The 24,962-nt window shown below is 43.6% G+C and overlaps 1 protein-coding gene across 5 annotated transcripts in view; it reads left to right on the forward strand.

The window, feature by feature from the left end:
• Sox6 (SRY-box transcription factor 6) overlaps positions 1-22,644 on the forward strand; it is a 379,078-nt gene extending 356,434 nt beyond the window's left edge. For all 5 annotated transcript variants that reach the window (XM_060366990.1, XM_060366988.1, XM_060366991.1 and 2 more), the window contains 3 exons: positions 3,830-4,063; positions 6,794-7,010; positions 16,331-22,644. In XM_060366990.1, coding sequence (XP_060222973.1) covers positions 3,830-4,063; positions 6,794-7,010; positions 16,331-16,634 — 755 coding nt within the window. In that variant the 3' untranslated portion in view covers positions 16,635-22,644. The remainder of the gene's footprint in view (positions 1-3,829; positions 4,064-6,793; positions 7,011-16,330) is intronic.
• The last annotated feature ends 2,318 nt before the right edge of the window (positions 22,645-24,962 follow it).

Consider the following 24,962-nt stretch of genomic DNA (forward strand, 5'->3'; position numbering starts at 1 on the left):
TTCTAGGCCTTCAGTAGCTGTTCTTGGGGCTCGCTGATGCTGGTGGGTAAAGATTCTGAGGTCAGCAGGAAAGCTGTGGTCCCCAGATGCATTGCTGTGAGTCTATACACCTTCCAGCCACTCTCTATGGGACCTCCTTGACATCACAAACCAGTCCCTCATGCAACTGAACGATTCACTACCAGAATTTTGTGCTGGATTCTGACATAAGAATTCTTTCTCTGCTTTGTTCAAGACTAAAACTAAAGTCAAATGATAGATGAGTTGCCATCTTACAATATAAAAAAAGAATAAGATACTGAGAGATGTCTCCTACCAAAAGATTCAGCCCAAGAAGTCTTTTTTGGACCATATGTTTCTGCATAGTGAACTCAAGATCACTTCATAGAAGCTGTGTGAGGTGCAGCCAGTGCAAAACATGAAAATCCAAGATGCCCTCTGCACACCCCAGTGGAGCACATGTGGTACACAGCCTAGTACTGTGTTTTCTCTACCAAGCTAAACATGAATCTGGGCACTGTAAGGTCTGGGAAAGGACGTCTCCTCTCTAGGATAGTAGCAGTAGTGAGTCCAGAGTGAGGGGCCAGTTTTCACGTGCAGTGTAAGCTTGCTGGTACTTGTCATTGTTTGATGGTCTAATTAAGAAAGAATGACAACCCACACATCATTCGTATAGTTGCCTCAGAGTACTTCACATAGGGAAGACAGGAGAGAAAGGATACGAAAACGAGGAAGAGGAAGCCAAGGAGAAGGAAGAGTTGGAAAGTCAGGCAAACACATGTGTCCAGCTGTGGTTTGCAACAGCACCTGGGCCCAGCAGATTTGCTATGTCCCATATTAAAGTCACAGCTGCAGTTAACATTGGTCAGATATCAGATCCAACTCATGGTCCTAAGCTTTGGTCTCCTTGGATAATTCTGTTTTTTCCAAAATCTTGGTTATCCCTAAGAACTATTCTAACATTATTCCCAGTCTGTCCCTTCCATTGTCAGATTATTCCTTCTGGAAGAGAAAAGAGGTGACAAGAAAAAGAGAGGGGGAAAGGGAGAGAGAAGGAGACACTGACCTCTATCCTCAAGTACTGCTCGTCTCTACTTTCCACTTTGCAGTATGCACTGTGCTTCAGTGTTTGAGTCTGGATTCATCCTTGGAGCCCTAAAGCTCTCTGGGGCTGATGTAGGTGGCGCCTACTGCTGGGGAGGACAAGGGAAGACTTTGGTGGGGGGAGAAGCTAACCTATGTCTCTTGCAAGATTCAGAATACCGTAGAACTCCTATAGAGGAGAATAAGCTAAGGCTGTGTAATAGCCCAGGGGAGGGGCAAGTGAAGAGAGAGAAAAGAGACAGAAGGGAGAGAGAACTGGGCACACATCTGGAAGAATCAGTATAAGTAGTGTTGTGTGAAATATATAGAATGTCTCTCTGGACTAAATTCTAAAATCTCACTATGACTTCTGTCAGTCTGTGGGTGGGGAAAGTGTCCTGTGGCCCCATGAAATGACATTGCAAAGGGAGAAATGAGAGACCAGCTGTGGCTAGTAGAGAGGAAGCTATAGCAGCAAAAGAAGGTCCTGGATGTTAATCACCTGTGGCATAATAGTTAACTTAGAATAATACTGCAATGTTTTCACATCTGACATTCTCCACAAGCCTGTCTTCTTTTATGTGTACACATGCCAGTATATAAATTGCTGCATCCATGTCAGCTGTAAAGTAATGGCACCAAGGGCATCATAAATTACCCCAGTGATCCTCAGGAGAAGACACTGTCATATCTGAATGAGTGTTTCACTTCCAGAGTAATGCATGCCTTCATCTGGCCCAGCAGTCAGCATATTGCCCCGTGTTGATGGATATTGTCAGCTGGAAGCTACACTGCATTTCACTGCACAATAAACATGGCTGTCAAATCCACATAAAGTGAAATCAATTTATCCTGTATGGTCAGTGCATTTTAAATGAAATTAATGTACTGTGGGTATGGTGGCAAAAGGTAGCATATTAGTTATGCATCTTGGGATCTGAGCCTTTCTGAGTAAGGCATCATTCTGTCTAGTGGGCTTGAGGAAGTACTGTTTATAAAATGTGTGTTATTTTTTTTCATAATGTTCAGAAAGTGGTCTCACTGCCCTCTTTCATGTTGAGGGAAAAATTCACAATATTAGCCAAATTTCATCCTCTTACCCTGTCTTTTGTCTGTAGTAAATGATGACCATATTTTCCAAATAATAGCACCTCTTAATGTCCTAATTTATTACCAACTTTGACACAAACAAATTGCTCCTTAAGCAAGGTATCTGGAAATAGGACAGAAGGGCCAAAGATTGATGTGTTGGGTTGCTTTTGCAGAGCTCCACTGCCTGCGCTGAACGGATTGTTCTAGAAAATGGAGTGTTGGTTTTAATGCATAATGAACTTTGAGGAACAGGATTTCTAGCTTGTGTGGTAGGAACACTGGCTGAGGCCATCAACTGTACCCACTTCACGTTTTGCCATAGAAGTTCTCACTCTACATGGACATATTCAGTAGTCAGGACAAAACAAAGCTCGTGTCAGTGTGTCACACTCATGACAAAGCGAGAGCCTCATCGGCTCATCCATTTAACACACTTTATTAATCAGAATTCTGTGTGCAGACACATCACTAGATCCAAGGAATACAGCTTCAAGCAAACCACAGTCCTCTGCTCTCAAGGAGCTGTCCATCCTGTCCTAGTAAGCTAGGTCTTCAGAGCCTGCCAAAGATGAGAAGTGTAGATGTAGAGTAGATTCCTAAGTGATAAGGCCACCCTTTCAATCGACAGAAACACAGGAGGACCCTGGAACAAGTGTTTTTTAGTCTACTGTTTTTGGATATGAATGGAAGACCAGTTACATTTGACGTAATGGATACTTACTGTGTTCTCTGGGAATTACAATATACAAGTATGAGAGTAAGAGTCTCTGACTTTAGGGATTTCACATTCCAGGGATGGAGTGGAAAGTGCAGAAGGAGACAGTCACATAAACAGTGATTACTTCTGGGCATGAGCCTGGAGGCCAGAGGAGCCAGAGCATCCTCCACCTCATGGTTGCTCTTGTAGCCTGAATGCCCTGGCTAGTTGCCTTTCATCCCCTCCCTCACTTCCCTACTGATTCTAGTTAGTTCTTCCAGAATCACCTGAGATGCGATGTCTCCCAGGACGTATAGGCTGACGGACCATCCTGCAGTGTATTCTCTTGATGCTCTGCTAATTCCAGTTCTACAGAATTGTCCACATTGTCCACCATGTCGTAATGGTCTGTCTCCCTGGACTGTGAGCTTCTTGGAGGCTTTTTCACCTCTCTGTCCCTAGTCCATAAGCTCTCCTCATAAGTGATTGCTGGGTGAATACATTTCATTGAATTAATTCATTCCTGAAACAGCAGCAGTTGAACAGGACTTGAAGGATAGTAGGGCCAGCAGGGAGGAGTACAAGGCCTCCAGGATGAAACACCATGAAGGGACAGATTTTTCAAAATGATTGATAAGATTTTGCTTTAGAAGGAAGGCATTACATCAGGAGAGTCCACCATACCATAGCCCAAGTCTTACTTTCTTACCACCTACAACTGACTGTAGTGTGTGATGTAGGGACGGAACAACACGCAAAACATGGAATCAGTTCAGCTCACTCTCTCTGACAGTGTCAGCAAGTTCTGCAAAAACATCGTCTAAAACTGTCTGTTTCAGAAAAGTCCCTTAGAACAGAAGACGGACCTGGGGACAGCAGTGGAGCCAGGCAGAAAAGTGTGAAATGCCCTAATAATAATGCTTTCCGCATCTTGTTCTTCCTGCCCTCACATTACAGGAAGCAAAGCGATGAATGGCTCTGCAGCTAAACTACAGCAGTATTATTGTTGGCCAACAGGAGGCGCCACTGTGGCTGAAGCACGCGTCTACAGGGATGCCCGCGGCCGTGCCAGCAGCGAGCCTCACATCAAGCGACCAATGAATGCGTTCATGGTTTGGGCGAAGGATGAAAGGAGGAAAATTCTTCAGGCCTTCCCTGACATGCATAACTCCAACATTAGCAAAATCTTAGGCAAGTGCTGCAGCCCAGCTGGCGATGCTCTTTTACCCTATGATGAGGGCGGGGTGGGTGTAAGGGTGTGAAGCCAGAGCAGAAGTGACTCCTAAGGGGCCAAGTGAAACTAAACCGATGGCCCACAGCAGCCTTGGCCATTTTCTCTCGGAGTGCTACCACACGACAGTTCTGGTGAAGTTTTATCTACTAAAACAAGGCCTGTAAACTTTCTTCCTGGACAGAATTATCACCAGGGTTAGCCTGGCTAAAACTTCGTTTAATGCCAAGGTTCTTAGAATAATGTGCTTACGTTGTAAATTTAGCAACTATTGAGTGAGGCCGCAGAACTCACGGGGACAGGCTATGTAGGGCTCTAACCCTAGCGTTTTAAATCTCTATTTTTTCAAGGCAGCCCTGCAAACACAAACCTTAAAGCCCAGGTTCACATGGCCCACAGGCAGAATTCACCAAATACTACGGGTGCCCCCCAAATGGCGTGAAATTCATGGGTGTGGAGCCATGCCTCTAATGATAACTTGAAGACTTGTAAAACAAAGCTACACTTAATCTTATACTGTAGGCCCAGTTCAAATTTCATAGCCATGAGCTGAACTGCAGCCTCGGGGCAGAGCCCGACTTTGCCAGCGTTGTCCTCCACGTTCCCAGGCTTAAATTCTAGTCCATCAGGGTAAGCCTGCCTAGCACAGATTACACAGTTTGGAACTGTTGTGCTCAACATGTTGGACATATTTTACTCAACATATGGCATTACAGTCAACATGTTTCCTCTTTTGAGAGAAGAAACGCAGACGGCCCTGTTCTGTTTAAGCTGCCACTGTCGAACAGAACCCCAAGGAGCTGCGCAAGATGCTGGAAAGCACCAGGCTTAAACTGTGGCTTTAATTCTTTAAATGTTTTGTTCAAGAGCAATAAATATTTAACCTGAGTAAATACCAGTGATCTGGGCACACACAAATACATGTGTTTTGTCACAAAATAAATGATTTAACTTGATTCTGAGACGTTTTGAGGCAGGAGCTTATAAGAAAATTTAAAACATACTTTGGACCAAATAGAGGTGGAACATGGAAATACAGCCTTTTTACTTTTTATTTTTTACTTTTGAATTTTAAAGTAAATGTTAAATTTCACTCCCATTTAGAGAAATTTCTATTTTAAGGTTTCAGAGATAGGCAGAAGGGTGATATTCTTTTCTTAATTTAAATACCCCTTAAGCTAAAATGTTCCTAATGGTCAGAAAATATCTACATATATTTTTTTCCTAAATTCAAAAACATAGAAAAGAAGTCAGTGTTACTCAAGCCTCACAGCTGCTGATGACTTTGTTTCTTGCCCTCTCGGTAGCAGCATTTGTAAGCTTTCAGATGGGCACAGACACCCTCTGTTTGCATCTTGGCAGCCTTGAAAAATCTCTATTATTGATATGTATCCTGTGAAAATATTATGAGGAACATAAAAAGTATATTCATTAAATGTAAACCATTATGCATGAGCATTTCACATTTCCAGGGTGCCAGGAATCCTAACCTGGGGCCCTGCGCTGCTGGCAGCTGGCGTAACAAGCTGATTGGCAGAGCCGATGGATCTGCACAACTTCATGCAACCACGAGGAAAGGACAGGCATGCTGAGAGAGTAAACCAGGGTATTGCTGGCTACCGACACTATTTGTACAACCTTGCCATTTGTTTACGTGCGAAAAATCGCCACTGAAGAACTGCTAACATCCAGTCTGCACAGCTGTGACCACTTTATCCACCAGACCCAAAAAAATGCAATTCAATACATGTGAAAAAACACATCCCTTCTCTGTTAAGTGTTTAGATAATTCTTTGTAAACAATATTAGAGAAGGAGATACTTTTCCTTCTTCCTGTATAAACCATACTTTAAAAAAAAACTGCTTTTACTGGTTCATCTTTGAATGATCATTTATAGAAACTTGAGAATGGGGCTTATGACTCCAGCTACACCTCCTCCACAGCTACAACCTCTTAAGGAGAGCTGTGTCATCCTTGAGGTGACGGTGCACGGGGTCGGTGCACAGTATATGTGTAAGAATGCTAGCATTTGCTAAAGATGCTTGGAGTGTGGGAGAAATTCCAATTTCTGAGAGCAAGAAAAGCTCCCTGAGAACGCTGCCTTTCAAGCATGCCTTGAAAATGTGTGCTGTTTAACCCTCTGGGGGAGGGAGGGGAAGGGAGGTTAGGAAAGAGAGGCAGAGGCTGAGAGACAGGTAGGCAGGGAAGCTCTTGATTACAGCAGCAAAGCCGCACAGTGGGCCTGGCGAGCTGTCTCAGACGGTAAAGGTACTTACTTGTCTCACAAGTCTGGCGACCTAAGCTCAATCCTCAGAATCCATATAAAAGTGGAAGGAGTATAAAAAATAAAAATGTAAAAAGTGGAAGGAGAGAGCTAATTTCACAAAGGTGTCCCCTGACCCACCTGTACACCCATGCACACATACAATAATGACAATAATATTTTGTAAATAACATAGTATCACCAGCCAATAAAGTATTGAGAAAAAAACACAACAAATACATTGTACACTTTTTTTTTTTTTGGCTCTGTGTTTTAAAGGAAAAGTTGAGAGGTTCAGTGGTGTTTGGTAACTGGAGCTCCTGAGTGAAAGCTATGAAGTAATGGGAGATATGACCAGCCATTAAGGTCTAGAAGACGTCGCCATCCTGTAACCGCTTCCATGCTTAAGGCTCTTTTCATGTTTAGGATCTCGCTGGAAATCCATGTCCAACCAGGAGAAGCAACCTTATTATGAAGAGCAGGCCCGGCTAAGCAAAATCCACCTAGAGAAGTACCCCAACTACAAGTACAAACCCCGGCCGAAGCGCACGTGCATTGTGGACGGCAAAAAGCTCCGGATCGGGGAGTACAAGCAACTGATGCGCTCCCGGCGGCAGGAGATGAGACAGTTTTTCACTGTGGGGTATGTACTCCGGAGGGCAGTCCTAACCTTCCCTTCCCAGGAAAGGACCACAGGGTGCTCCTGGCATGTGTGTTGGGAAAGAGATTAGTGAAGGGTCCGGCTGTGGCTATGGGTCTCTGCTGTGTCCCAGGCCTGCACCTAGGCTCCTGCCCCTACTCTACCCTAACCTGAACCTACTGATGACACACATCTTTCATGCTCTCAGAGATAGCCAATGCCCACACACAGAGTTTCTGGTAGTTTATTTAGACAGACACACAGGGAGAAAAAGTAAAAACTGACTTAGAAATCCCCACAGCTTCCCGGCTTCTCTGGTGGCGCTTCTGACTGTACTCACAATGATCTTCTTTTGTTGTGGGATCTACCACAAGATAATTGGCCTTGACATTGGTTAGAAGACCTCATTTTTGGCATCATATCCAGAACTCCTGTTGCAGTAAATTATTCTGTGGTGGAAGCAGTAACAATGTGGATTTTCTTGCTTAAATCAGAAACTGGGCATGTTTTTGATATCTTCAAGACTGATTTCATGTCATTTTGTTTAAAAATTAGGTAATAGATTTCTGGTATAAATTTCAACTTGGCTGACGGGCTGTCTGCATTCAAAAGAGGCCCCTCCTAACCACAGTAGTCAGGATAAGTGGGGTAAGAGATGCCTAGAGATTCCAGCACATAGACCCAAGCAGCCTGTGGGGGTGGAAACCCCAGGACCACTCTGCAGGCAGAGGCTGAAGCAGCTGCAGCCAAAGGGAGACTCCTGGGAGAGAGAGAGGAGTGGAGGAAGCAGAAAGGAAGCCACATTAGCTGGACATATGAAGAAGAAAGGGAAGCTATGCTTTGGCTAAGTAAGAAAGCTTCTCTTTGAGTTGAAAAAAAAAAGAGGCCTTACAGGGGAAGTGAGGCACTCTTTGTGTTTAAGGGTACTCCCAGGGAAACCTGGATGGAACATGATGTCTTAGAGGGTTCATGTGTCTAGAGGGTAAAATTGACTCTAATAGTGAACAGAGCACAAACTAGAAGTCAGTGAAAGAGCCCTATATATGTGGTGTATCAGGGTCTTAGGAGACCTGGGGCTCTGGGTTTGATGAAATGCTGGCTCTGTCATCTAGGTGGGCAGGGACCTTACCTTTGCCCAGCTTCCATTTCCTCACATGTGAAATGGGAGGAATGACAGCGGGCATTCTTTATAGTTGCTGAGACAATTCAGGACTGTAGGACTTTCAGAAGACAGTTCTTGAAAATCCCTGCATCACCATTATGACTTGCTAGGTTCCCACTTCCCCAGCAACAATATATGTCACCCAGCTGCCCCGCGAGCTTCTCTAGACTCTGGCACACACACCCTTTTAGGGATAAAGAAAATTGTCCCACCTTATTAATTGAAGATTCCAACATGTTAATAAATGAAGATAGGACAAAATAGGCTTATCAAATACCTCTGTGCTATGAGTGTTTGTATCTTTTAAAATAATGCTTTTAACACAAAAAGTACAATGCAATATAATTGGACCATTCACATGGTAATGAGAGGATTTATGAAAAATACAGGTTCATAGTGCCCTTTCAGGAGGCTAGTCATTTAAACACAGTGCTGATTTAAGACTGCATGATAAACATCTTGTTTTAACCTGGTACTGCATCCCTGAGATTGTATTTATCTTTTGAAAAATGTAAATTTGAAAGCTTTTGTGATTTCTGGCCTTCTTGTGTCCCTGTGTTTTGAGCAATACTTAGTGGGTCTCTTTGACCACACTCTGAAAGGTTATCAGAAGCACTGTTTTGTTTCCTGATACTTACTTGAATGGACGAGTTGTACAATGTTATTTAACTTAGTCATCTTTGCTGCAGAGTACATTAAAATGGACCTGTATCCAAATACCCCAACACATACTGGTTCAGACTCATAGTTTACGTAGTGAGACACAATAGATTAGTAACTCCCTAAATGCAGATGTTTTAGTGACATCTACCATTTATTGGGTGTCTAGACTACACTAGGTGTTCTGTATACCCAACTCACATATCCATAATCCTCGAAATAAGATCAGGTTCAGAGAATTCCAGTGGTTCCCAAAGATGAAGAGACTATAAAGCTCAACTCCAAAACAGGGAAGAAACCATGTCTGCTCAAAAGGCACCTGACAAGCTCTTTTGGACCAGATATGAGCATAGCTGTATGGTTGGCTAAGGGCTCATGGACCCTGAAATCAGTGCAGTACCTGATTATGGGATGTGCTGATGCAGGAAGCTGTGGGCTCCGGGGGTTGTGCTGCTCTGACAGTGCAGGAAGCCCTGTTAAGAAATGGTTGTTTTAGTGCATGGAATGGACAGTGCTGCCAAATGGCAGGCAGTGACCAGAAAGGCCCGTTCTTAATCTGCAGTGCTTAGTGTGTCCCTCTGCCCAGTTCCGGGACATCTGCTACACAAGCTAGGTATTATCCCTACTTACACATTTGTATTTTCTTTCAAAGAGTTAAAGCTCATAGGTCAGTAAGTCCCCAAGGTTCATCTTTGGAAATTGATCTTCATTCGCTGTAAAGTTACAACCAGAGGAGCAGAAAGCAAAACAAACAAAAACTCAGTGATTACTATTGATGTCTTGATGGGGCAAGATCAATTTTTATAGCTGACTTTGAAAAGACATGCATTCCTTTCAAGCCAGTAACACCATATACATTACTCAACATTTTTGTGCATTTAAATGACTGTGCAATTGTAAATGATGAGTCAGATTTCTTAAACTTAGCTAATAAAAAAAAAATCTGTCAGTAATATGTAACAAGAGTTCCCCCTCACCTGGGATTTAATTCCTTCAAATGGTAGATTTGAATATCAGGATTTTGTGATAATTCTGTAAATATAGAATTGATATTTATTGAGGCCCGCGTAGCTACAATGATATATTTTTCTCGTGAATCAATACTAAAACTACTTTTTATGTGGCAACACATGTAGTGATTTACCCCTGAACTAGTAGGGAATTACACAGACACTGCAGAGTATCTGAGTAGGATGACTTTTCAAGCAACTGTAGTGAAAAGGTATTGAATACTCATAGTATGCAATAGGCCGACCTGAGTGAGGAACATAGGTTATTGCAAACATGTCAAATGTATTAGACACCATCACTGTTCAAGGTTTGACAGGCACAGCACTGACAGAATTGAAATCACTTGTTCAAGTCCACAGTTGGTCAGGGGCAGCGTTAAGATTTAAGTCAGGCTGATGTGGATATAGAGCACATGTCTGCCTTAATGTCGTGTGCATCTCACAAATTATAAAGCGTGTAGGTCAGCAGTGAGGACAATGACCCTGGAGCCAGCCTATTTCATCTCCAATGGCAGATGCCCTTTCTCCCTGTACCGGTGTATGCAGGTCTTTGTTCCTCAGAAGCCCCCACTTGCCCTTAGGATACTCCTTAGTATCTCTGCCTGTCAGTTTTTCATATGTAACATAAGGATGTCTATAGCATCAATAACATGAGTCCCTCTGAAGATGGAATGGCTTAGCATATGGAAAATGCTAAGAAGAGTGTCTGACATGCACACATGTTACTCTAAAAAGGAAAATCTATGTGTCAGGTACTTATTTTGTACTATCTTAGAAGAATTATTTTCCCAGATAATCGTGCCCTAAGTGATCTAAATTCCTACCATTTTGATCTTAAATTTAAAGGAGTCAAGTGAAGCCTATAAGACACTAGCCATGCTGTTTTCCAGACTGCCCATTAAGGAATCAGCTTAAAAATCCCAGCAGATAATGTATAAAGATTGCCCATTTCTCCACCCCTTCCTACAGCATCAGCCACAGAGCCATGCAACCCACCTGACATTCTCATGAGCTAAGCCCCATTGCCTCCACTTACAATCCTTGACAAGGTCTGAGGGTGAGCACGCCATAGGGCCTTGCTATAAACATGTAGTTCTTTTATGTCTGGCAAAGTTGGACTATTCCAGAACTACTCTTGTGTTTTAAGAACCATGCCTCCGTGCTGAGCTCTCTCCAGCCCAGGTAATACTCTGTCCTCCTGTCAGCTGTGTGCCAACATATCCAACATACCTTCAGCTTCTGTTTTGATGTACATGTTCATTATTTGTAGAGACCAAGGCCTGCCAGCTACTCCTGTCTGTGAAATCTGCAGTGTTTGAATTTTGACTTTGAAATTGATCTATAAAGGAAGAAAAGTGCTTTCTAGGAGAGTAATTTCTGATAGACAACACTTAATGCTGCTGGCTGATTTCTTTTTTTCAGTTTGTTTATTGACTAACCAGTCAATTGTTAAGGGTCTATTAGATATCAGCAAGAGTCCCAGCTCTATACTAAATCACCAGAGCACGAGGCATTGCTCCTATAGACAAGAGTTTTTGGAGCATTTAGTGGATAGACAAGCCATACACGTACAACTGGGTTAGCTGGTAAGAATAGTTAGTAACACAAGCCACAATATAGGTGGTGTTTTACACATACGACATGATGAAGTGCTTATCTGAACATATAGACATGAATAACTGAAGCCCAAGAAGGGAGTTTGCTATGCATTAAGAACAGACCAGCCACAGATACCTTGGAGGGAGGAAGCTGAGGTTTGAGAAGATCTGGCTAGTAGAAAGTAGATTCCTGACTAAGAATAAAGGAGAAGAGGATGTGTGAGGGAGAAAAATGTCAAATGTGCAATAACACGAAGGAGGCCGTGAAGAAAGTGTAAGGTAGGCTGGGTGGAACAACTGTAAAAGCCAAGATTCTTCAGCTCAGACTAGTTGTATTCATGGAATTTTTTGTTGGTTTGTTGTAAGTCTGTAAGACTAAATTATAAGACACAAAAACCAGAGTGCCATATAGCTTTGGGCTTCATCCCTACAGAATCTGATATAACCTCAGAAAGGTCTTAGGTCTTCTGTGCTTCATGTCACCAGCCACCCCTCCTGAGCACCTACATTCGGGATCCTGGGAGGCTGGCATGCTGCCTCCCATGACAGCTGCTTCCTTGGGGAAACCTCTCCAATGCCAGAAGGTTCTTTCCCCTTCACTGCTCTGAAATCTGCCTATTTATTTGCAGGTTGGTCCTGGTCCTCTGGTTTGGTCTCCTGTTTATGAGGACAATCATTCAGCCTCTAAAGATTGTCACAGCTTTATTTTTTTCTTTGTCATGGTCCCTCCCAGACTTTTAGTCTTTTAAAAGACTTTTGGTATTTTCTTGTCTGAAGTGTCACTTCTATTTTCTTCATTGGCTTTCCCTCCCTTTGCTAGTTCGTTCCCTCAGAAACTAACTCAATATATTCAACAGGGATTTACTGAGTGTACTCTGTGGCCAGGCATTGTCTGAACTCAGGAGCCATGTTAGTGAAGAATCTTATCCTATGAAGCTTATGTTCTAGTGGTGGAAGAAGTTAGATAATCAGTCAATGAATAAGTAAAATAGCTACAAGTTCCTTCAGAGAAAAGTAAAATAAGGAAGGAAAAGTGGCAGAGTGTTTCAGAGGTTGTTCCAGCGGCCAGGGTAGCCCCCGAACATTTTCCCTGAGAGAGTGAGAACAAAGAGCAGAATGGGTAAGGAAGCAAGCTGTGCAGAGCCTAGGCAGAGAGGACAGCAAGCTTCGAGTTGTCCGGGTATAACTATGCCCAGCTTATTAAAAAGTCAGAGGCCAGAGTGGCAAGGCAGAGCAGAGGGAATAGCTGGGAAGAATTATGTATGTCAGAGAGATGACAGAGAGCCAGACTATGAAAGACCTCATAGGCCATTGTGAAGCTGAGTTTGACTCTAGGCAAAAAGGAAAGTCTTTGAAGAGCTAAAACAAAGTAAAACAAAAGATGCTGAGCTTTGGCCTAGGTTTTGAAAGGATTGCTCTAACTACTGTGTTGGGACTTGTCTGAGGAGGAACTGCCTGTTACAAAGAGGCTAGGTTCCTAGGATAAATCATACTTGAATTGGTGGTAGTTGGACCAGGTGTGTAGGAGTAGAGGAGCCAAGAAGTACATAGATGCTAGATATGTTCCCAATGGAGAACTGACATGATTTGTTAGTGGATTAACTGTGGTAATTGAGAGAACTCTTACTACAGTCGACTTGAGCAACCGCAAAGGTTGGAAATATTCATTAGCCAAGATCAGACTAGCCACACGAAGGCTGAAAATCCAGAGGAGGGCCAGGAGTTTGGTTTTGCACATGTAAGACATGAGATAGTTTTTAGCATCCAAATAAGAGCCACACACAAATAAGTGAGAGAGAGAAAGAGAGAGAGAGAGAGGGCTAGTTAGTTTGTTAGTTAGTTGCTTAGTTAGTTAGTTAGTTAGTTAGTTAGTTTAGAAGGGAAGTACTTGATAGAGATACAAACCTGGGAATGGTCAGCACACAGATACTGTTTAAAGCCATAAAATTGACTGAAGATCAAGCTGATATAGTAGTTTGAAGACTATTGGTGATCTCCTCCTGAGTTGTTTCAGCACGGCATTGGGAATAGGTGAAATGGGTCTAAGGAAGAACTGAGAGGAAGAAATGAAGAGAGACAACTTTCTGAGTTTTATTTTCAAACATCAGAGAAGGAGAACAGCAGATAGAGAGGACAGAAGAGTAGAAGTGATGATGGAAGAGACAATGTATGGAGGGACTCCTTGGTAGGCCATAGAAAACAGGTCCAGTGGACAAGCAAGAGGCCTCTGTCTGATTCTGAACTTATTAACCTTGTGCAGGGAGAGGGTTAGGCTCAGAGACGTAAGTGAGTCAGTGTGACGATGGGAACTCGTAGAAAGTCTCTCCTACTTGTGCCTAGTTCTCCTGTGAAATGAGAAACCATCTCATCAGCTTAGAGTGGAAGTTAGGTATTTGATGAGCACTGACAGCATGAAAGGACCACCCAGGAGAAAAAGGAGTGGACTGGGGGAATGTGCCATATGCTGTCTAGATGGCATTGGAGTCTAGTGCAAAGCTCACGTTTTCCATGCGGAGAGCAGAAGCAGGGTAGTGCGGTTTCTCTGCCCAGATCCAGCTGGGTGCCTGGACAGAGCAGGGAGGGGATAACCCCACCTCCAGACCCACTATAAAGTTTTAGGAAGGTGTAGGTGAGCAGGAGCCTGGAGAGAAGCAATGAACCACAGAAGCATCCCAGGAATGAGGGAAAGTTAAGTTAGGAGAGGGCTGTACAGAGCCAAGGGCTAGGCTTGGCTCAGTTTAAGTTTATTTAAGACATAAAAATAAATAACATATTTGCTTTGAATATTTCAAAAAGCAACAATCTGTTATTGTGAAAAGCATGTGTTTTCTGTATTTAAAGGAAATGTACTTTTTGATAGTTTGTATTGGTCTGCAAAGTATAGAATAACTGTCACCTTAGGAAACCTGTAAAATGGGTCAATATTAAAGGAGAGTGTTCTCTTTACACTTGTAATTAAGGCAAAAAAAATACTTCTACTATAATTATTCAAAATCAGTCATAAATGTAAAACAGTATCTCTTGCCCTAGGCAGGTTAATATGGAATTAAAGTTGTGCTAATTTACCCCAAATTTAAGAAGCAAGAAGCATGTCTTTTTAGAATTTGAGAGGGGGCAGGTTTTCCTGTGGTGCATCTACAGACAGATGTGGCTTCTCCTATCACTGCTTTCTTCAGGAGATCAGATTTAACACAGGAATCATAGGAACTAGATTATTGTCAGGTCCCATGTCAATACCAGCTTGGCTAGGTTTTCTTGAGTTGCCAGCTTATGTTATCTCAGGAGTGATAAGAACTCAAGAGGTGATCATGTTTGTTGAACAAAGTTTTATATATATATATATATATGTTATAATACACAAACCTGTGTGTTATGTTAGTACACACTATAAAACCAACACATAAAAAGTATGTGTTGGTTTGTTCAAACAAACCAGCAGATCTTGTGAAGGTTGAGCTCTCCTGTGCAGGAAGAGCTTCTACTGTTTCTCCTTTCACTCAGGACACAAGAATTAAAGCTTTATCCAATTAAAGAATGGGTAAATGGTGACTGAAGGTCCTTAAAGACAGTGTGAGCACACATGTCCGGCATCTTAGCCTTTCTCCATTTCTCCTTCTACAAACGAGGCTGGAGAACTCCGTAAGGAAATGACACCCCTCTTGGAGTGATCCTGACCAGCTGGTAACAAGGCTGCTTCCTACATATGCATGTCTTTCCATGACAGTGAGGGAGATGGAAAGTCTTGTTAATGTAGATAAGAGCTGCTCAAGTGAGCATTGACTAGAAGCCTTGATTACAACAAGGTAGGTGAACCTTCCAGATCACCCCTGACCCTATCTTATACAAACATACAAATACCAAAAACTCAGAAAGCGCTCTTACAGTGCTGCTTGGGGTGTGCGTTGACTAGAATCTGCCCATAACCATTGAACACCACCGGATAAATTTACATAGTTGAAAACGACACCTCAGGAACTTCTCGGCTGGGTAGAGCTTTAATTCTTGTGTGCTGAGTGAAAGGAGAGGTATATGGCTGCTCTTCCTGCACTGGAGAGCTTGACCTTCACAGATCTGGGGACAGTACGAAGAAGTGATCCGCCGGGACTCGGCTTGGCATCTGCGGGGCTGGAGCAGGAGCAGGAGCTGGAGCAGGAGCAGGAGCAGCATGCCTGCTGCCTCTTACTATTAGCGTGCAAAGCTCACTGTGTTTCATTACCGAGTCCTTCAGCCCCAGCTCCGTCCTCAGCCTCGGGAGTAGTGATATCCAAGATAACTATTCTAGAAGGACCCTAGCCTGGCAAGTCCAGCTACAGAAACAAGGACACATTAAAATAGAGTCAGAGGACAGAGTGAGTCTTTGGCCAAATTTGCCTATTTGGGACTTGCCAGGTCCTTTTTCATTTTTCTCTGTCATTCCTACTTCTCCAACCAAGTTGAAGATGACAGCAACCCACTTAAGAGTGTCACTACAATATGCCCAAGCCTCTCAAGTGTTAAAAAACAAACAAACAAACAAAAACTGCTCCCTGGTTTCTTTTTAAAAATGCTCTCATATGGACTGTTGTGGTCTTAACTACAGCCTTTTGTGCCCAACGCGATGCCAAGTATGATCTGAGCTCTGTAGTATTTGCCGAGTTGAAAGTTCTGCCTTTATGTTGTGAAGCTGTCAGCAAATGGCTGCGTTGTATCAGTTAACCACCAGCCACAGCGTCAGGGACGGTCCAGTGATCCTTCCAAGGAATTTTTTATTTTATTTTATTTTTTTGTCACTTCTGGTGACTTCACATGTTCCATAGGGCCTGGCTTGGAAAATGTGGGTTAGGAAGTCCCAGGTCTCATGTGAGAACTGATAGAGATTTCCATCTCTTTCGTTTTGTCTCTGATTCTATACAGGCAACAGCCTCAGATTCCCATCACCACAGGAACAGGTGTTGTGTATCCTGGTGCTATTACTATGGCAACGACCACACCATCACCTCAGATGACATCTGACTGCTCTAGCACCTCTGCCAGCCCAGAGCCCAGCCTTCCTGTCATCCAGAGCACGTATGGTATGAAGATGGACGGCGCAAGCCTGGCTGGGAACGACATGATTAATGGAGAGGATGAAATGGAAGCCTATGACGACTACGAAGATGATCCCAAATCAGACTATAGCAGCGAAAATGAGGCCCCAGAGCCTGTCAGTGCCAACTGAGGAGCTTTTGTTTGCTGAATTAAAACACTCTGACATTTCACCCCCTTTCCCCAACAACAACAACAAAGTTCTTAAAGAGCCCGCATGCATTTGTGGCTCCACAATACATCAGCAGAATGGTCTTAATTGCTTCGTAACGTGTGAGACAGATTACGTTTTCCTGATTTTTCATAAACTTGAGTTTTTGTCGTTACCGTTCCTGTTGTTGTTTATTTAGGTGAAGACGTATTAAATACGAGACACCGGGACTTGGACACCTATCTCCGCCCACCGCCGTCTTACTAGTCTTACATTTCTGTCTTACTATTTTTCTTTTGGATGTTGACAAAGGGTTTAAGTTACTGTTTTAGATGGGGTTAAACATTCTCACTCAGGTATGCTGTGCCGGCTACAGGTTGTGAATGTGTTTTTATTCTGAATTACTTTAGAAAACAACTGAGGATTTCCTATTGTGAAAGCAGACAAGTCCACGGCATGTGCGGCTGCCTATAGAACATGTTCAAAAGGCCTCAGAATTCCATTTGTTTTTCCATGTGTAGAATTCAACTTTGAATGTGCCAAACTTTTTTTCATAACTTTTGAATCTTAACTATTTTGAAAGTCTTACAGGAGACACTGCAAAGTCTTAGACAATCTTTGGCATCTTAAAATAAAATAGCAAACCACAATTTTTTTTTTCCAGAAAATGGTGAAGTACTCAGGAATCTGGAGACAAGATATTGTAAGGAATGAGCAAGGCTGCCACAGTGCGTGAACCCAATTGTGTTTGCCTCTTGACGTGCCATCAGTGTGTGGCGTGGGATGACATTTGCACCAGAGCAATCACCACACCAGACACCAACATGGTGGTCTCCACTGCCTGGGACCACCTCTCACTACATCCATTCTCCCCTTGCCTTTCACCCTGACATTCAATCTTAACACATTGTTCTCTTAAATAATTTATTCATTCCAGAATGTCAAGGGTCCACTTACTATTTATTTTAAAAATTATTGGTGGCATTAATTTAATATTTTTTTGCCCTCTTCGCCCTTTCACCTCTTTTTCCTGCTGGATACAAAAGATGTACATAGCAATCTCGTGTCCCCAGAGCCCCTGGAAACATTTCTGAAGTGATGCTAGTAAATGCATATATTGTTGTTTTAGAGATGACTGTATCTGGCTGCAGGGTTGTGCATCTGTATCAAGGGCCCTCCATTTAAATATGTATGCCCCTGTGAGTCACTGTGACCTCAGGTCTTTGACTAGAGTTTCTCCCTCATTCAGTTTTCAGTGCAGTAGAACCCGAGTTCCATTCAGCAGTCAGGGTCAGCAGTAGTTACTGCCAGTCCAGGGGCTTCTCAAAGCAGCTCTGAAGCCCAAGGTCCATGGGCCACACAGGGGTCAACGGTGGAGCTGGCGTGCTGTCACCTTTATTGAAATACCTGGTTCCAGCTGGCACACCCATGGAGATCTTTGCAAGATCTATAGGATGTTAGAAGCCTCAAAGGAAAGACAAGGGTGAGAGGAAACCAGAGGGAAGGTGAGCTATGGGAGTGCTGCTAGCACATAGGACAGATGGTGTCTGGGGCAGCCCACCAGCTCCTCTGGAAGACCCCATTTTCTCAGTGGCTCCTTGTGAATGAGGTGATATGCTCTCACCACTCAAGGTTGGCTCTGAAGACATTCTGCTAATTACAGGCAGTTAGTTCTGTTTGAGTTCCACCTTCCTGAACCCAGGTTGCTTACCAGGAGCCATACTCAGAGACCTTCAGTGGAAGGTGTCAGTGAACAGGACAGCCCAGAATCTGAGCATCAGGACAAAGAACAGCTCCATCCAATTTTTGAGCCATTTTGTCACTTGGGAGAAAGTAGTAAAATTTTGTATTTATTTAAAGAGTGCTCCGGGCCATACCTAATAGCAATAAATAGGTATAGCCACGAGATGAGCAGCTGCGCCCTTAGCTGTGAGTGCTCTCCATAAGCTGTTTAAGGTACTGATAGGAATGTTTTGTTCTTAATATTGCTTGGGGATTGGAACTTTGTTCTTGTACATTGATTTTTATATGAGGAGGGGGTTACTTTTCAAAAACAAAATGAGTATTTATTAAGTCTTACTGATTTCTTGGGATTCTCTGTCTCCTCCTCAGTTTCCCCTCTTCTCTTTTGGCTTCTGCTCTCATTGGTATGTTTGTTTTGTTTTACTTTGTTTGTTCCATTTTTTTTAATTGTGCGGCATAGGTAGAGTGTTGTATGGCTAGCGTTGTATTGTATGTAATTAATTTTGCACAAAGGCAAGCATTTAGCATAGTAGTTAATTTTGTTTATTTTTATGACCATGCCAAAATAATATTCTGGGCTGGTAGAGAACAAAGGACTGTTCTTTAGGATTGAAACTTGATTTTGCTTGTAGTAAGAAAAAGAAAAAGAAAAAAAAAAAAACCACACACACTCACAGATGTCGTTTCGTAAGTGTTACAAGCACTGGATATAAATGGTATTTTTATCACTGACTAATGTGAAACTGGTATGGAAACTACATGAACAAAAGTCATCTGTTTCGACTCGTGTGGGCTTGCCTCACAGTTGCCGGATCTGAGTCATTTTTATGTCTTGTTATTTCATTTATTTATGCAAAATACATGTGTGTAGGAACGCTCTGTGTCAGCTGTGGCTCTGCCTCAGCGCTGGGGTCCAGTGACTTCTAGACATGCTCTCAAATACAAAAGCTGTCCGGGAATGACTGGGTGTGAGTGCCGCCTTCATCGGCTCACACAGTGATGCTGTATTCGAATCTAAATTTTGTGCATACACAGTTTATTCTATTTATTAGCCACATTTGGCTCTAAATATCCATGGGAATGGAGAATGACAATCACGGAGATCACTTACATCAGTGGGGCTTAAACAAAGTCTTTATGACTTCACCATCTCATTTTTAGAGTTTTCTAATTGTGTAAATATAACATAGAAATAGAATTTATTTTTGGTTCATGAATTCCTAGTGAAAAATAAGTTATGTATCTTCTTTCTGTTCTCTATTCATGTCTTGCTCCACACTGAAAGCTGGCCAGTCACATTTAGTATGGACAGAGAGTCATCAGCTCCAGTGAGGCAGTGTTCACCCCCAGCCAAGACAGCAGGACCCCTACTTGGTTCTCGTGTAGTCTGGAACCCACTGACTCAGACTTCCCCCTCTTTCCTTCTAAAAAGCTGAGGAGCTGCACACACTGAGATTCCAGCAGAGCTAGGAGAAAGTCAGTTTGCTTTGCAAATCCAGACCCATCTGCCCAGATAGTTCTGAGGCCCCACCATGGCAAGAAGCAGGAGTTGTCTTTCAGAGGTAAAGATCTTCCAGATTAGTATAAACCCCACAGTACCAAGGCAAGAGGAACCTGTGTTTCCTTCCCTCTTTTATACTAGCACTAAATCAAAGCCTGGGGTTTTCTCCATTATCAAAGAACTCACAGGATCAGGCTTTTCTTTGTCAACTGGGAACAGCAGTATTGCTAGACAATCCTCTTATTAATGAACAGGCTCTATGGAACAGGAGGGAAAGGAGGAGGAGAAGGAATAAAGGGACACAGAGAGAAGACTTATCCATCCATGGGCATGAGAAGCCTGGTTGGCAGTTTCTCTTCCTCACTGGCAAATTCCAGGCCATGTTGTTTTCGCAAACACTCTCTCAACCTTTCAGGTTTGCATCATGTGGTATTTGATAGCTTCTAGCCTGTCCTCAGCCTGAATTCCTTCTACAGTGCCTGAAACCAACCTCCAGGCCAGGTTCTAAATTCAGGTGTAGATTCAGAATGCCATTCCGCTTGTCAAATGCAGGCCTCCTCTGGACATTAGCCCTATGTGAGCTGGGAGTGCTAAAAAAAATCTAGTGATCTCTAGTGATCCCTCTAGAGATGAAAAGAGGCTTCTGTAGAGCCAGGTTACATCTCTAGTAAACAGCCTCCTGAGCCAGGAGCTCAGCAATTAAGGATGACCACCTCCCTAAGCAGAAATATGGCCTGGTCACACTGATGCTACAGATGAGGCTGTTGCTCTCTAGTCACTCAATTTCAATAAATTGACTCTACCAACTCTTTAGGAAAAGAAAACACAAATTACTTAATAGTTTTGAGCCATAGGAGAAGACCTGTACCAAGTGCCAACAACTGTGAGCTGTGTCTAGCAGAATCGTTTGCTAGGAAGGCCGGGTCTTCCTCTTTACTAAAAAAGGCGCAACCACATTGGCCATAGCCTTGCCTGATGTCCACATTTCCTCCGAGGCCTGAGCTGATACTTCTGCTCGTTCTCAAAGTATAATGACGGTGGTGAGGTGGTGACCTCGAGTTGGCTCACTTGCACTGCTTTTTTTTTTTTTTATGTGCAGCTATCTCCCCTGCCGACCACATTGTTTCTGACACCACATACTCTTGATTGTGGCCCTGCACATCAAAACCAGATTGAAAAATCACAATATACAAGCACAGGTTTTTTTGTTTTGTTTTTTGGTTTTTGGTTTTTTTTGTTTTTGTTTTTTTGGTCCCCATCCTGTCCTTTCCAAATACTTATAAACTGGCACTCGAGGGCAGAGGTGGAGGGAGTCAGAGAGGGGGGAGAAGTTGAGGCTTCCTGCAGATTCCCATCTATTGACAAAGGAGCTGGCAGAAGGCAAGTAGGTGATGTTCCTTGCTGGTCTTGTTTCCACAGAACTGCAGGAATAGAGCAGGGCTTCAGTGCGGGCACTTTTGGAGTCTGGGGAATGTGCAAATATTTTGTTGTCATTGCAGGTCTGCTGGTGTGCATCCGCCATTGTCTTTCTTTGTCACATATGCATTTGCTCTCTCTCTCTTTAAAACTCAGCCTTCACTGTATCCTTCTTCAGCTTGTAGCACATTAGGATGTTTAGCGCTTGTTTTTGCTCATTCTTGTATTTGCCATGTACAATTTTGAATTACCCTATACAAGCCTCTAAGCTGTTACTACATAACTTATCTTACTGTAACTCTTTTCTTTGCCTACATTGTAATTTGTTTGTGATGTATATTGTGAGATTGTATTCTATGTTAATTTAATCAGCACAACTCACTGACATGCTGGACTGACATGCTGGCTGCTGTTTTGAAGTGTAAAGCTTGTGTAGGGCTGTCCAGACAACTACAACTCTGTTGTCAAGGTACTGTGCATTGGTTCCCATAGCAACACTGTGGGTGTGACCCTCTAGACTCTAGGGACATTAAGCACACCCTCCAGCAAATTTTAAGTGCAGATTTTTTTTTTTTTTTTTTTTTTGTTGAAACTCTATGAATACCACAGGTACCTACTTGGCCCATGGCTGGTAACTATTTTGGGCAATTAGCAAAACAAACAAGCATTAAAAAACTAGTGTCTATTGCTGCTTTGAATATGTTTGAAAGTCTGAAAATGTAAATAGTTTATCAAAAAAAAAATTCTTGTACAGTCCAGTGTAAAGTTTTTAAATGACCTGAAGGGTTACCATCACAGCTTTTGTGCACTCTCCTCTGGATAGTGATAAAAAGAAGTTTGCTAAGGACTTAAAGAAATGGGGAAAAAAAAACAACAGAATCTCTTCGAATTGAAAGGAGTGGATCACTGCCCTTAGCTTTGTCACATACACAGACCTCTTGGATCTTGTTGGACAGTATTGGCATGAGACAAACTCAGCATGGAGCACCCTGCAGCGGGACTTCTCCGGGCTTTCCTGCCCTGCCTCACGATTAAGGGAAAGGAGGAGACAGAAAGGCGTGCCGTCTTTGTCTATCCTGGAATACATTGGCACCTTAGCTACTTTCCCCCTCTTTGCACAAGGTGCTTTCCTGACATGTGTTAGACACGCCGTCCTTGGGTGACAATGTATATGCCATGATGGGGCTCAGGCCCGCGGGGGAGTGTCTATAGGAACTGCCTATTTATGCTCATTTACCTCAAGACTGTCCTCTACCCTAAACTAGTTGTCATCACTCCATCTTTTGTACTGCTGTTGACACTTACCAATTAAAGATAAATTTTGTTTTATGACCTCTTTGTTTGGCTTAGTCTGTGTCCCCAAAACTCTTCCTCCATGGAGCACAGCAAGACCTAACCTTAAAGTCACCTACTGCCAGAGCCTGGAGGTCCCAAGCTTCCTGAGTGAGTCTTCCTGAACCCACAGCAGGGTAGAGGGAGGCTGGGACAAGAGCTGCCCATCCATTCACCCAGCAAGATATGTCTGCTTCTCATGGTCCACACACCACTGCAGGAAGGAATGCTGGCCGGTTTTGATAGGAGGAAGAACAGATGTGGATTCTTCAAGAGAGGATGAGAGGACCGACCACTTCTCCTGACTTCCCCTTGAGAGTGACTGAGCTGGGGTGAATGTAAAGGACTGAGCTGCAGCCCAGCCTCTCTGAGCACTTTCCAGGAGTGCTGAGCTACCGCCTGGCCTCCGCCTCCTGCAGGAAGCTCTTAGCTCCTCCCAACGTTGAGTGCCCACCCCCACCCCCGCACCCCAGGGAGCTTCTGCTCCCAACAATAGTGGCTTCTAAAGTGTTTAAAGTGTTGGTTGATCAATTCTATGGGGCTCAGAGTCTGGGGGCCAGAGTGGGGTGGCTGGGGTCCCCTCCAAGACTTGTCAAATCAGAGCTAGGCCAGACCAAAGTAACAGAGAGAGGGAGAGACAGAGACAAAGAGACAGAGACGGTGGTTTCTTTTCTTGCCATTCCCTATACATAAGCCCTTTTGGAGAGAAGCCAGGAATCTGGAACTTTATCCCAAGCAAGATGACACAAGGTGATTAAATCCCTGACCTTGCCTCACAGGGCCTACCTCCAGCCCCCACAGGCTTTTGCTGTTTTGTTTTCTGCTCTCATGTTTTTTTTGTTTGTTTGTTTGTTTCTTTTGTTTCATCTAGGCTCTCCCATGGCCCAGAGTGACCTGGAACTTACTATGTAGCCAAGGCTAGCCTTGTACTCCCAAGAGCTGGGATCGAATTTATAAGCCACCACTCCCATTTGCTCACGGGTTTTGAAAACCATAGGTAAGCATTAAAGAATGGGCTTGGGAGTCACAGAAGCCTGACTCTGCCAGCTGAGTCAGGCTTTACTACTGTCGAATGGGACCTTAGCCTCTACCTCTCAGGATGGGAAAGCTGGGAGTGGGGAGAGCATGGAGTGACATGGCAGGTATAAGATGCAGAGCAGCAGGTTAGCTCAAAGAGCCTGACCAAAAGGCTACCTGCCCCCTCTGCCCAGTGAAGGTCTGAAGCAGAGAGACTGTTGGGACTTACTGAACCAAATAAAGGACAAGGCATCTCTGAGGCTCTGTCTCTGTCTTACACACACACACACACACACACACACACACACACACACACACACACGTCCTTCCCGGCTAGCCACTGCCCCTGGTCTTTGTAAAGCCCAGGCCTGCCCTCCCATACTTTTCCTGTAGTCTTTGGCTTTGCATGGATGACCAGGTCAGACTCACTTCCTCCCTTGAGAGCCAAACCTCTGCATACTCCCAGGCTCATCTCACCCACAATTCCTTGCTGCTTCTATCACCATCTGCTTGTCTTCCATCTTGGGCCATGCAATTTCCCTTCTGAGGAAATCTTACCCTTCTGTTTGTGAAATTCCCCCCTTGCTTCTGTCACCAGTTTCTGAGGTCTTCCCAGTCTCCCACAAAGTCTCCCACTTTGAAAGGACATGTGTGCCTCAGTTCCCATGTTGTCACTATTGTTTTCACATGTTTTTCTGAGGATGAGACTAAGTCAATTTCCAGGGTTTCTGGCCAGTCAGAGTATGACTCTTTCCTTGGACAGGCTACCTCTGACTCTTTCAGAGCTTCTTAATCTGGTGTTTGATTTTTTGTTTTGTTTTTGTTTTTAACTTATTCCTGCCTGTATAGATATTATATTATTTTTCTTAGCTGCTCTAATTCTTGACAGAAGCATCATATCTTGGTTCACAGTTTGGGGGTGTAGTCCACCATGGCAGAGAAAGCATGATTGTAGGAGCCTCACAGCTAGTCACACTGCACCCGCAGTCAGGAAGCAAAGGAGAATGCCGCCATTTTGTTTGCTCTCTCCCTTTTATTCAGTTTAGGAGCCCCAGCCCATTGGATGGGGATGGCCACATGAGGGTGGGTCTCCCTCTTGGTAAACATCTCTGAAAACTCAACTCACAGACACACCCAGAAGCGTGTCTTCTAGATGGTTCCAAATGCAGTCAAGTTGACAAGGTCAAGTGTCACACCCATCCTCCCTCCTGCTGCCTCCTCCCTCCCCCACCCCCAGCACCATGATCCTATCTAACTGCTCCTGCACCCAGGACAGAGCTTGGCCCCATTTACCTTACAAC

This window comes from Meriones unguiculatus, chromosome 14, assembly GCF_030254825.1.
Source record: "Meriones unguiculatus strain TT.TT164.6M chromosome 14, Bangor_MerUng_6.1, whole genome shotgun sequence".
Classification (NCBI taxonomy): domain Eukaryota; kingdom Metazoa; phylum Chordata; class Mammalia; order Rodentia; family Muridae; genus Meriones; species Meriones unguiculatus.